Source organism: Dysidea avara, chromosome 1, assembly GCF_963678975.1.
Source record: "Dysidea avara chromosome 1, odDysAvar1.4, whole genome shotgun sequence".
NCBI classification, from domain to species: domain Eukaryota; kingdom Metazoa; phylum Porifera; class Demospongiae; order Dictyoceratida; family Dysideidae; genus Dysidea; species Dysidea avara.
In genome coordinates, this window is record NC_089272.1 from 43162979 (window position 1) to 43175638 (window position 12660).

A 12660-nucleotide genomic window follows, 5' to 3' on the forward strand; every position below is an offset into this window, starting at 1 on the left:
ATGTATATATATATACATATACATCTTAGGAGCAACACAGCTGAAAATGAATATGTTGCTGTAACAGAAGCCCCCCACACTAATGTAAGCTGAAGAGTCAGTTTTTTTTTACTGTTTAGTTGTATATAGTGTTTTTGTATGTGCAATTTACAATTAAATCAGTATAATACAGTATTCTAGGGTTAGGCAATATAACGATACATCATTGCTATCATGATATAAGCATATGGCAATAACTGTATCGAGGCTATTTTTACACATCATGATATATCAAGTTTATTACATCATGATATGTGACCAGATTTTACAAAACCGATCCAAATCGCACATCAGGAAAAATCAAACTAACACCACCAGTGGATAGCTACACTATCGTACTACTAGTTTTGACCCTCAGTGTTACTCAATCTACTCGAGGCTGGTTTTAACAGACGTCTTTTCTGGGTGGTGTGGAGTGCTCAAATGGCGGTTTCGGGCCTTGTGAAGGACCTGGCTTGGCAAGGATCAGTGGTTTACTGGTGGATAGCCTTATAATGTTGGCCAGACGTTTTCTCTGTTGATTGTGCTCCATATCAGCCACTAAGGAGCCAGCACAGCCTTGTAATCTCGTGTCTGGACTCCAATCGTGGTCTGCCTCCATTTTGAGGTCTATCTCTTGCCCTCCCCGCCACCCCTCACCCTCCACCCTTTTGTGAGCACTCGTGATACTACTCCGCTCGTCCAACTGCTCAGATTTTCTATCTTATTTGGCGGGAAACTCTACAAGCAGCTACAAGTACTGGATGTGGCCTGAAAGGTAACAGATTGATGCATCTTTTGTGTAAATTTCATACGCGTGCTTGCTATCCTTGGAGAGTTATGCTGGCTTCAATTCTTTAAAATCGTTTATCTCGAAACTTCTAATGTGCGATTTGGATCGTTTCTCCAAAATACAGTCACATATACTGTTTACAAATTAAATTTCATTAATGATACTGTCTTACAAATGCAGCAAATCACATTTAACATGAAGCTATATGCAGTGCTTATAGCTTAGGGGTTGTTTATGGGATGGGTACAACAATAGCTACAAGCCATAGCAAACCTTGTACCATAGGCGATTCTAAGGGGGGGCCAAGGCCCCCCCCCCCCCCTGTCAAAAAATAACTTTTAAAAAATCTTGGGGAAAAGTTGCTGTATAGATTGGCATTGTTATTTTCATGTTTTTAGAACAAATTTTAGGCTGTTTTCAAGCCTTTAAATTGCAAAAATCCTGCAGCTTCTGGGGGTTGCACCCCCAGACCCCCCTGAAAATTCTACTTTATACTATAGCCAAACAACAATAGTTATGTTGTTCCCTACTGGGCCCCCCCGTAGGTCAGGTCTAGAATCGCCACTGCCTTGTACATACTAAATGAATATAACATGATTTTTCTAATGAGCAAATAATATCATGATAAATATTGATTATCAGAATAAATGCTTCCATGATATATATTTCGTGGTGCACTTTCTTCATTATTGCCCAACCCTACTTTTAACTGAAAGTATGTTTTGTTACATTCATTTGTGACACAATGCACTGTACACTGAAGTAGTGGTATATCATGACTGAGGTGTATAACTATCAACATAAAATCAAGGCTTGCTAAGTCTACACCTAAGTCAAATGTCCTCAAAATGCTTTCAGAAATTTTCCAAAATTTTCACCTATTATTCTCTTCAGTGTTCCCCCATTATGCTTGCATTATGCTCCTAGGTTAACAACATTTCTTATAATAATCTTGAAACATTTTAATCAGTGAATGCTCTATTAGAGTATTTCACCACAAAGTGACTGTTCTATTGATCTAAGGAGCTATGTACAATGCATTCAGGTGCTCTATTGCAATTTGTTGTTTCCAGTGACTGCTCTAATAGGGAGTATCAATCTAATTTCATGGAATTAAGTGTAGTTTGAAATATCAACCTAATATGCTAGTAATATGCTGTTGTAGTACTCCAGCCTATTACACTTTTTTGTTATGCTGACATATTTGATGAAGCCTGTTGCCTGCATATATAGTGCAACAACCAGTGGTATATACTGTAATATTCAAATGGTCTTTTTGGAAGAGTGGAATAGATATGGATGTCTCTATAGAATTGGATCACTAGTTAATGTGCAGGATTGGAAATTTCTTATGTAACTATGGCCTGCCTTAATGCATGTATTCTACTATACAACGTATTGCACTCATTGTCATGTACATTGCTATAATTGTGCAGGTACAGCCCAGTGGTGAGTCTGATACTATCAGCTTGCAGGTATAATGTGGTTTATTTAGTAATGGTTTAATTATCATTTAATCCTCACTCTCTAGAATACTGACACAGTAGTTGCTGCTGCCAATGAAGTGAGTTTACTATTTCCTGAATTGTGAATGTTGTGCAGCAGCGATACAGTGCAACCAATGCTCCATATCTCACATGGGCAAGACCAACAAGAAAATAGGACAAAAAGTGTATACAAACACGCTCTTGACATGTACACACTACATGTATTATACACACATGCACATATCATACAGTACAATAGTACTGTATATTAGGGATCATGGAGATTTGGGTTTTTCTGGCCAAAATATCACCAAAAACCAGCTTCAGAATACCATCCTGGTGCCTTGGCAATATTGATTAGGTATAACCAATCCCAAAAGTGCCTTCAGTACAACCCTATATTTGCTTCCAATAGTAAGCTACAAATTTTTTTTTTAAATTTATTCATTGGAATATTCTACTGACTGACTAACTGTCTTCAGACAAGCATATCTCGATAACATCTAATACCTTTGTCCTCCTTTGTGTCCCATTTCTTTTTGCTGACAGTTCAAGGCAGTAGCACAATGCATGGCTTCCCATTTGTAAGCAGGAATTGTCTGTATTTTCCATGGTGACTACAAAGTCATACTTCATTTGTAACATCATGTAACAGGTTGAAAAAAGGTGACAGCAAAGTGTAATGGCCACTTCACTTTCAAGTCAGTAATTGATAGTTGAAGTACACAAATCATCCATATTTTTTGTGGTGACTGGATTGATTGCAGAGGTGCTTCTCCTGCTGTTCTTTGTTTGTAGTGCTGTGTATCGGGCTGAACATAGCTGAAGGCAAAGTGTAATGGCTACTTCACTTTCGAGTCAATAATTGATAGCTGGGATGCGGGTTCAGACAAAAACATTAACTCTGCACCATCCTTTCTTTTGATGCGGTATGCGTAGGTTCACCAGTCATAATAATGTTACAAAAAAGTTTACAAACTAAAATTTAGAAAATTTAAGTTCAATTAGGGATCACTGAAAAAAACTAAAGAAACAAGGGAAGTGGCCTACACCTGCAGATATACTAGTGGACATTTACAGAGCCTGATTCAGTCGTGGGTATAGATTGAAATAGGGATTAAATATTCACTAGTATATCTGCAGGTGTAGGAGGTTCTTGTCTCCTACTTTTCTTTTCTATGATCCATTTTAATTCTGAATTTTTGTGATATTATATGGGCATGCACACATACACACATGTAAAATCATAAAAGAAAGTCATTCGGTTGTATGTCCTTTCATATCTGCCTAGACATTATAAGCACAGAAGTGGAAGGTAGGAGGAGGTGGTTGAAGTGCAATAGTCATCAAATGAACTGCAAAATTTCCAGAAAAGATCAGGATACTTTAATACAGCAGTCACCCTTATGTAACAGTCAAGCATGTGTAGTATTTAATTAGCTTCTAAAACTACTGAAATTCAATCTCCTAACACTTAAATTTCAAAATTTTCCTGCCCCCAGACCCCCTAGAATTAGTATACTGGGTGTGCCTACACACCAACACTACCTGCATAAATTTTGGGCACCTCCAACTCTTAACACCATTCCACCACCTTTGTTTAATGACACGGTAGCATGACTGCCGAGCGCCTTAGTGTGAGGCAAGGAATCTATGTGAGTAAGTGAATAAATGTATGTCTGCAATGGAAGGGGACATGGATATATATGTACACTATTGTTTAGCCAATTCTTTGTTCTTATTTTAATCAAAACCTTCAACTTTTAGAATACAAGCAGCTGAGAGTAATAATTAACGCTACACAATAATTTGTGTCCAGGTATTATATCCATGTGGGTTGTAATGGCAATGCAGTGTGAGTCACAATTGTAGTGAACACTGGACAAGCAGCTGAATAGCAAATAATGCTACACAACAACTTGTTCAGGTGTTACTGCATATCCAAGTGGGTTGCAATGGCGCACTATGCACAAGTCACCCTGAGATCCATTGGTAGCAAGTACAATTAAACTTTGGGGCTGTATATACTGATGCATATTATGTTTGTCACAATGTCAGACAGTGAGGCAACTATTCTAAACTTTCCCACCTTGTTAGCAATCATTGTTTGGCAGATACATGCATGCACATATTCACTTCATGTTATGTACATGGGTGTTATGGTATGTCTGATTACATCGTCCATATCGTAAGCAATCAGACTTTATACCAGTTGTTGATGGCACCAAAGCTATTTGATGATAGTTGTTTTTTTACTGTGGCATGACAGTTGTTGCTTGGCAGCTAGTATTAAGGCTAATGTAGCTACTGCTGTACAATCACTAACTTTGTATCAAGATGAAGTTCTTCTCTATTTTATCTTTTTTTAATTTAAAAATTGTTCTGAACACATTTTTATCAAATTCTTCTTTCAATTCGCTTGCCAGGTTTATTTGTGTGAGGCTTATGCACAAGTATATCACCTAGTGTTATTTGATTCTTTATGTAAAATTAACCATATTTCATACAGTTGAGTCAACCATTGAATAACTACTACACAGTCTCTATATAACTTATACTATAGCTCTGTGATTCTCAGCATTTTGTCACAACATACTCTTAACACATTGTGTAGTTGGATGAATTACTTTGGGGAATGCCGTATAGTATGTAAATTACTCTTAGCAACACAACAGGCAATGTAGTGAAGTAATGTGTGGGTATACTAGTTAGAGCTGCAAGATACGTATACACTGTGTGTTCAAAGGAGTGTTATTTAAATTCAAATCTCCAAGTGCTCTGCATTTACCACATGCAGATCAGGGATGCCCATCGATGCAAGGCATCATGTGTAATCACTATGTAATATTCTAGTGTAGTTGAAAGTTGAGATAGATAACAACTAGTTTGACAGTATGACATTTGACTCTACAGAAACTGCTATACAATAAATAATTGTAGTGTTAATATTTGTATAATATTATGTTTTCTGTTGATTGTATTTTTTTACTGTTTTCAGAGACCCAAATATGTCAAAGTGACTTTGTCTGACAACCTACCAATACATATTCCACCAAATAATCTTGTATCATATGCACAAATACAACACTAACAATACTGCTTTTTGAACTACATTTATATCTGTACTGCTGGATGATTATTGCTGTAAAAACAAGTGTTATACTGTATGCATACATGTGTAAGAGCAATGTTTGATAATTACCATGTTTAGAATTAACATGATAGCATTGTTGTGCTAAGATGCAGACCTACTGATGCACCCCTGTACATATACAAATAGTATATCTACTACAAGTATAGATGTCACAGGTGGTGTTAGCAGGAACTACTGTATAGTCTTTCTTCCACTTTTATTAATAACAAAATGTAGAGATAAGCTAACAGAGCAGTCAACCACTTTAATAAAATAGCAATAGTTGCAAGTAGCAACTCAATTTATATGTAGTAGTTGAGAAAAATAGTGAGATAATATCTCAGAGCTTCTGGGGCATACACCTTGAATGGTAGCCATGTTTGTTCACTCTTTTTCATACTTCAAACCCCAATGTATATTCTTTCATTGCTATACTCCCCCTGATCTTCCCACTCTTTTGCCTGTTCCAACACCTTTGATAGACCTCATCATGGTACAAATCTTTTTCCACAGGGTACATTATTTTCTTGTTATCACTTGAATTCAGTGTGTTAAACATGTAGAAACTGATGTGCTACCTCTTACTGGTGTCCATAACTGACACCTAGCTATGTTCAATATTGCAGACTGATTGGCTTTTACCACCCAAAAAGCATCCCAATTTGTGATATTTCAAGTAGACATTGCAGCAGACATAGTTGATGTGTTTACAGTGTGTGTTGATGTGTTTACTGGGTTAAATATTACCCTTGAATATGGTTGAACCCTGCATGGATTGGATACTTTCCCATGACACAACCATATTGAATTATCATGCACTCACTACTGTTATTAATATCATGCACCTTCACATTGGGGTCATGAGCTGGAATATCATCATTGGCAGTTATACATTATACCGCTCAGCCTGTTTGATGTGTGCACACGATCGACATAATCCACTCATGTTGATCTCCATGGGGTACCTACCCAGTATGTGTGATACATAGCTTACGTCAGAAATGAAACAATTTTCTCACACTGAGTTGAGGCTTGAATTCCTGTGACTATTTTGTGTCACTGTGTATTAGAGATAAGTAGTACACAGAAGGATAATTGGTGTGAATATGAAGCCTGAGCCAAGATGATTGTCACCATAATACATCAATACTAATGTTGTTGTGTACTTGTTACTCTATATGTAAACCACACCCAAACAGATCTAGAGCAGTCAACATTTCTGAGAAACAGAATAATTGTTAGGAATAACTACAGTGTAAGTTCCCCTATACAACAAAAGCCTGTTGCTCCACAAGATAGTAGTAGTCACACAACTGTATTAACAGCAAATACAAGCAACATTACTCTATCAATAACAACACATGTAATAAATACAAAAGTCAAGTAATACCTTTACTATTGAAGTGATTTTGATAATAGTTAGTGCTTCTTGATCTTTGCATATGACTCTTTGTACTGTAACTGTTGAATAGGTCACACCTGTAGATTACTGGTAGCTATAATTGTCTTTATGAAATTTGAACACATCCTGGCTGTGTGTTTGTATCAAGTTTCAAAATGGTGTCATATTGTGACTCCAACTACACCTATGGTACTATAATAATTTTGTGTTCACTTTTTGTGAAGAACTACTGCACATGAGTATACAGATGCCCTTCGTAAACATAAACTTGCAGCCATAGTTAAGTGTCATGCCATATTATGTCTAGGAACTTGGAAGTTCGCTTTTAACAAACTTTGGGCCAGTGAAGTAACAGAAAGTTTGTTAGCAAACAGCTGTATTTCCATGTTATCCAAATTTACCACTAAAATATGAAGGCAATAATTATGTGTATCCTTACGTACAGCCAAGTGAGTAGGTATAGTGATTCCCATATACGGCATGTATTGTTATTATATCCTTGATCCCTATGGGCTAACTCTTGTTACTGTAAACTCACTGCTCGGTCACACTTGTTTTGGTGATATATACAACATATCTATGTGCAGTATCTTTCCAAATTGTCAAGTTTGACTAATCATAACTCCTGATGTTTTCAACCTATCACCTTCATATTACACCAAGCCATAGTGCTTTGTTAGGGGTATAAGGGGACCAAATTTCAGGGTGATACCACATTCACAAGTCAAGTTACAGGTTGCCAAGTACATGCAATTGAAAAGGCTATAAGACCCCTTTTCATAGACTGGGTCACAATGGGACTGCTATATAGTCTACAACATGCAGTTGTTGAACCACACATGCTTAATGAACCATAACAAATGTTATAAGTGACTGTCTCACTGACTAATATGTACTTGTACATGTATGGGCAAAATGTCTAGCATAAAATTATATCCTGTCACATGCTAGCACCTGTACATGTCCCTATACAAGGGGAGTACAAATTGAATAGAACCACACTATGAGATAACATACAAGAGTGAGGCCTACCAGTCTACCATGCCAATAGAGGAACTGATATACACAACAAACAAATTAGAATTATTGTTTATGTGGATAAACTGTAACCATATTAAGACTGTATTCAGCATGTATGGCTTCTAATAATAGGTGGGTACATTTCCCTTCCGCTGTAAACAACAATTATCAATTTAAGACACTTCTATAGTAATATCGAACTCAGTTCATGTTATTATGTTGTGTTTAGAAGCTTTCATTGTCCTCATGTGATTGACAGACTAGCTGAGTGATACTAAAGTATAGTTATTATGTACATTGTGTACATACATTTTATGTATAATTATATTATAGTCAGCACCAAGGTAAAATGATTAAGGTTATATGCATGTCACATGGTTATATTATAGTATATGAGTAAGAAACATCAACAGAAACAGAAAGATGCAACTAATTATATAAAAAGCATGTATACAGCACAGGATGTGTACTATACTCTTTAGTCTGTGATCAGTTCAACTTTGAAGTGATTATATATTATACCATCACATAATTATAGAAGTAATTTTTGTATTTTACAGTTCAAATTTGGTAACTATTAAAGCTATTAATTAGGCTCACCTGCTAGTAGGAGCTATAAGTGCATGCAAAGTATATCATAGGTTATGGAAAGATAGAAGGAACAGTTGAGCTCCTATATTATATTAAAACTGGCCATGTTCATAATTATTTTGCTATCATTATTAAAATACTCTAATAGAACATTCAAAAGAATTTCACTAAAATTCTGCAATGTTATATATGTAGCTATGAAAAATACTTGTGAGGTGAAATTATACCTCAGACTTCATCTTAGCAGTCTCAAGTTCTACACTCAGTGAACTGTTAGCTATATCACCACTGTGAAAATGTCCTGCTGAAAGTTGAAATTCTGTAGCTACATTTTTGATGTACCAATCCATAAGAACATACTTTATTAATTAATGCTTCCCAAAAAATATCGCAAAATTTACTCCAGTTAAATGTATAAGGTAGATATTTTATAACTAAAAATTGATTCCATTGCAGACAATAAAATTAACAAGATTACAGCATCTGGGGGAGTGGCTATACCCCACTTCCAGAGATGCTGTACTCAATCTAGTTCTAAAATTTCCTCTTTTAAATAACTGTACATGTGGTAAAGCATTGCAGAGCAAAACATATGATCACTGTAGCATTGTCATAACTTACTTGTACCTTATCACTGGATATTCATAATTTATTCCACTACAATAATTTAATACCATGTACCTTGTAAAATCCTAGATTTGCTATTTATATACTATACAAACAAAGTACAGAGCTGTGTACAGTATTTTGCAATTGATACTTGTTTTGTTACTATGTCTTCTAGATCCAATTTGCTTATGGAAATGATTATTGCAATTCTGTTACCAATAATTGTGGTAGTCATAATCACTATATTAATAATTGCGCATGCACTAGCACAAACTGAGAATGTTAAACACAAGAGGCAAGGTTGTTGTGGCAGTAAAAATGTGGAAACTGAAGATGGCCCTAATATTGAAGCTGATGACGAAGTAATGTTTGGAGAGATACGTTACCCTGAAGAGAAGCCACAAGAACTAAATCAGAAAGTAATTACTTTACGCAACCCACAGTATGCTAATCCACCAACAACACCATGTGGTGTCACAGATCTTCCCACACATGATGAAATACTTCAGAAGCAACTAAACAGCATTACTGAATCAGATGAAGAATTGAATGACAAAATGAGTGACAATAGTTGCAGCAATAATGATCAGATATTTAATGACAATATAGATAGTGAAGAAAGTCAATCTAGCTCCACTACCACTAACATGGCAATCACAGAACATGTATCAACCACTGCCAGTAATATTAAGGAAACATATTTGACAACACAGACAATAGCAGCAGACTCAAATGCATCTTACAATTGTAAATCATCATTAGATGTCAGTCAATCCAGCTCTAGTGCAGGATCTACTACAGATGAATGGCTAGTACCAGTAGTACCAAATCCTGCGTATAACTATAAAGAAATATATTTAGCTGCAAAGAAAGTTGCATTAGAATTAAATCCATCATATAATTATAAATCATCTTATACCTCTGGACTGTAATTCAATTAATTATTTCCCCTCTATTATGGTGCCATGCAACAGTGCATGTTTATGGTTATTGTAATGACATTTCAACATTTTTTATCTTGTGTGATTTTGCATATCATTATTTTATTAAGTTTTAATTATAATGAATGTACTAAGATTTCAAATTTACAAGCATAATTAATTTTGTTAATGAACTATAGTACACAAGCTGAACAGTAAATTACAGTATTATTGTAAATAGTGTATGCACGTAGTAACACCTTAATTGGTTGACTCTATACCAAACCATCCTATATAGTATGTATGCGTTGAGCTGGATTCTCAAAAACATTTAATAACTCATGGATGCAATTACACACTATCTTAAAATTTGGTTCATTTGTAGTACTGCTTGACCTGCTAAAAATGTTTCAAAATCTTTTCATTCAAACGTCTGGTATAATATTTATGGCCAATCAAAATTTTTGCCATACATTTCCAATGGGAAAACCATAAAAGTACAATGTTCATTACAGCCCTTTCCTGAACTTCCAATGGAGCCAAACCATGCATGTCTGTTGTTGACATCTTTGCTGTCACCACTAATCATCTGGTTGGCTGAAATGTTAACTCTCTTGAGAAAAGATCCACTTTTAATTTTTAGCTGTTTTTCATGACCTAGGTTAACTTGTACATGCTATAGTTGTTACTTTGGCATGTATCCAACAAAACTGTGATAAAAGGGTGCAGCCTTTAATAAAATTAAGCCTTGGTGAAAAAGTTGTAAAATTAAAGGTGGCAACCAAGAAATGGCTGAAATGATGTTAATGGTAATAACATTTAATAATGGCTGTACGTATGTATTATTAAAAAATAGCATCACTTATAGCTATTTTTTTCTTGGCTGCCACTTTTGACTTTACCCAGGCTATTGAAGGCCAAACTTTTTCACAAGCCAGCCCTAGGTTGGTTTTGGGGCTTGTTTTTACCTACATTTAGGTTCGTTTTGGGGCTTGTTTTTACCTACATTTTGTATACGTATCTACAAACATGATGATGATGGTTGAAGACAGAAGTTATATTTGTGATCATTTTGTAAATATTGTTTATGCAAAAACAGAAAGAAAAAAAAATTGTGTGGCCTTTATAAGCTTGGGTGAAGCGTTGTCAAACCAAAGGAACGGTAATGAAAATTAGTTGTAAATGTGTAGCTGGTAACAGCCATAATACTCTAGTAGAACACACATTCTTTTGAGGAATTCTAATAGTGGTCAAATGAAGAATTGGAAATGAGAAGTTTGAAAATATGCTTTCAGCAAGGAATATTTTTGTGTGGTGTATCAAAGGCAAGTTATACACTATAATTTTCCATCCTTCCTCCCACTCATGTTTACACATCACAATGTGGATGTTTATGTGCACCGTTCATGTACACTGTTTTGGTAACTGGGACTAATACTGCTGTAAATCCTGTATGAGTTTTTATTACTTTTTAACTTTACACAAATATAATAACTGACTGCGACTGCAAGTAGTTGTTTACTGTCAAAATAAATTAGTTGGTTGTGCTAGGATTGAGATACTCTAATAGGACAATCATAAATCTTATTAAACATACAATTTATTGATAATAATTATTTGTGAATGAATTATGACAATACTGCCTATTTTGTTACTATCAAACAGGTTTCATTTTCTAAGCATATACTTTATTAAATAACTATCAAAATTCCATCAGATTTGAGGTCTAATTTTAAAACTTTTCTCTGAAGATATCCAACTAGCTATAGTCATAGAATGTATAATAGCTCTATAGCTAACCTGTGTACCAGAGTTCCATTCTTTTCCTGCCTAGTGGAATAAACACAAAACTTCTTGCCGCTGCCCCCTCACCCCCCAGCAGTGTCTCCTAGATTTGTCCATGTGCTGCCATAAGCTATCCCTAACAATTTATAGCTATAATAACTGTTTTAAAGTAATAATTTTAGTCAGGGTTGTAAGCCTTTTAAAGGCCTTTTTGTGCACTTTTGGATAAAAGTATGAAACATGGCAAAAAGTTTGTGTGTATGGCAAAGATTATTTTTTGATAGGGAGCCATCTCAGGTTTGACCTTTGGTGACCTTTACAGGCAATTTAATGTTCAAAAACTGTCAGTTTTGTCTCTATTTCATGTTTTTATGATCCAAAATTCACAGACTTGGTGTCAAATTGAAGCATTTTCCCTAAAGAATAAGTTGGTTTTTACAGAAAGTCTATAGCTTATTCTGTTCTAAAGTTACAATGATTTTTTTATGATAAAATATGCCACTATTGTCTCCCGCCCTCGCACAATTTTGAAATACATAATTATAGATAGAAGATTTACTTTTTCAATACTTTTTTTATTATTTTTATTAAGGCTTATAGCACAAGTACTGAAGGTCTGTACGACACCCGGTCCTACAGCCTGTTGAAATTTGTTGTGTTTGAAAAGGTGGAGAAAGGAGAAAAAATCCATGACTGGAATGACCTAAGCAGCCTCAAACCTGCAGCCATCCGATTAATGCTAGGCCTGCGCCTATTATGCCGGCATAATCTTGAGAATAATAGGTCACCAATTTCGTCAGAATAATTCCAGAATAATAGGATGGTTACAGGCATAATTTTAGAATAATCGGACGACCACGGGAATAATCGGTGGAATTAGGGGGCGTGTCTCTTCTTGATTA

The 12660-nt window shown here is 35.4% G+C and overlaps 2 protein-coding genes across 4 annotated transcripts in view; both read left to right on the forward strand.

Moving 5' to 3' along the window:
* LOC136265055 (uncharacterized) overlaps nt 1–12660 on the forward strand; it is a 170653-nt gene that overhangs the window by 40657 nt on the left and 117336 nt on the right. For 2 of the 3 annotated variants that reach the window (XM_066059845.1, XM_066059839.1), the window contains 4 exons: nt 30–84; nt 2248–2286; nt 2343–2375; nt 5297–5515. The exons of the other annotated variant lie outside the window; for it this stretch is intronic. In XM_066059845.1, coding sequence (XP_065915917.1) covers nt 30–84; nt 2248–2286; nt 2343–2375; nt 5297–5389 — 220 coding nt within the window. In that variant the 3' untranslated portion in view covers nt 5390–5515. Of the gene's footprint in view, nt 1–29; nt 85–2247; nt 2287–2342; nt 2376–5296; nt 5516–12660 lie in introns of those variants that run through there. 3 annotated transcript variants of the gene reach the window in all.
* Nucleotides 8049–10137, forward strand: LOC136265046 (uncharacterized). The gene is made up of 2 exons (XM_066059823.1): nt 8049–8121; nt 9229–10137. The coding sequence occupies exon 2, from the start codon at nt 9242–9244 to the stop codon at nt 9983–9985; it is 744 nt and encodes a 247-aa protein (XP_065915895.1). The 5' UTR covers nt 8049–8121; nt 9229–9241; the 3' UTR covers nt 9986–10137.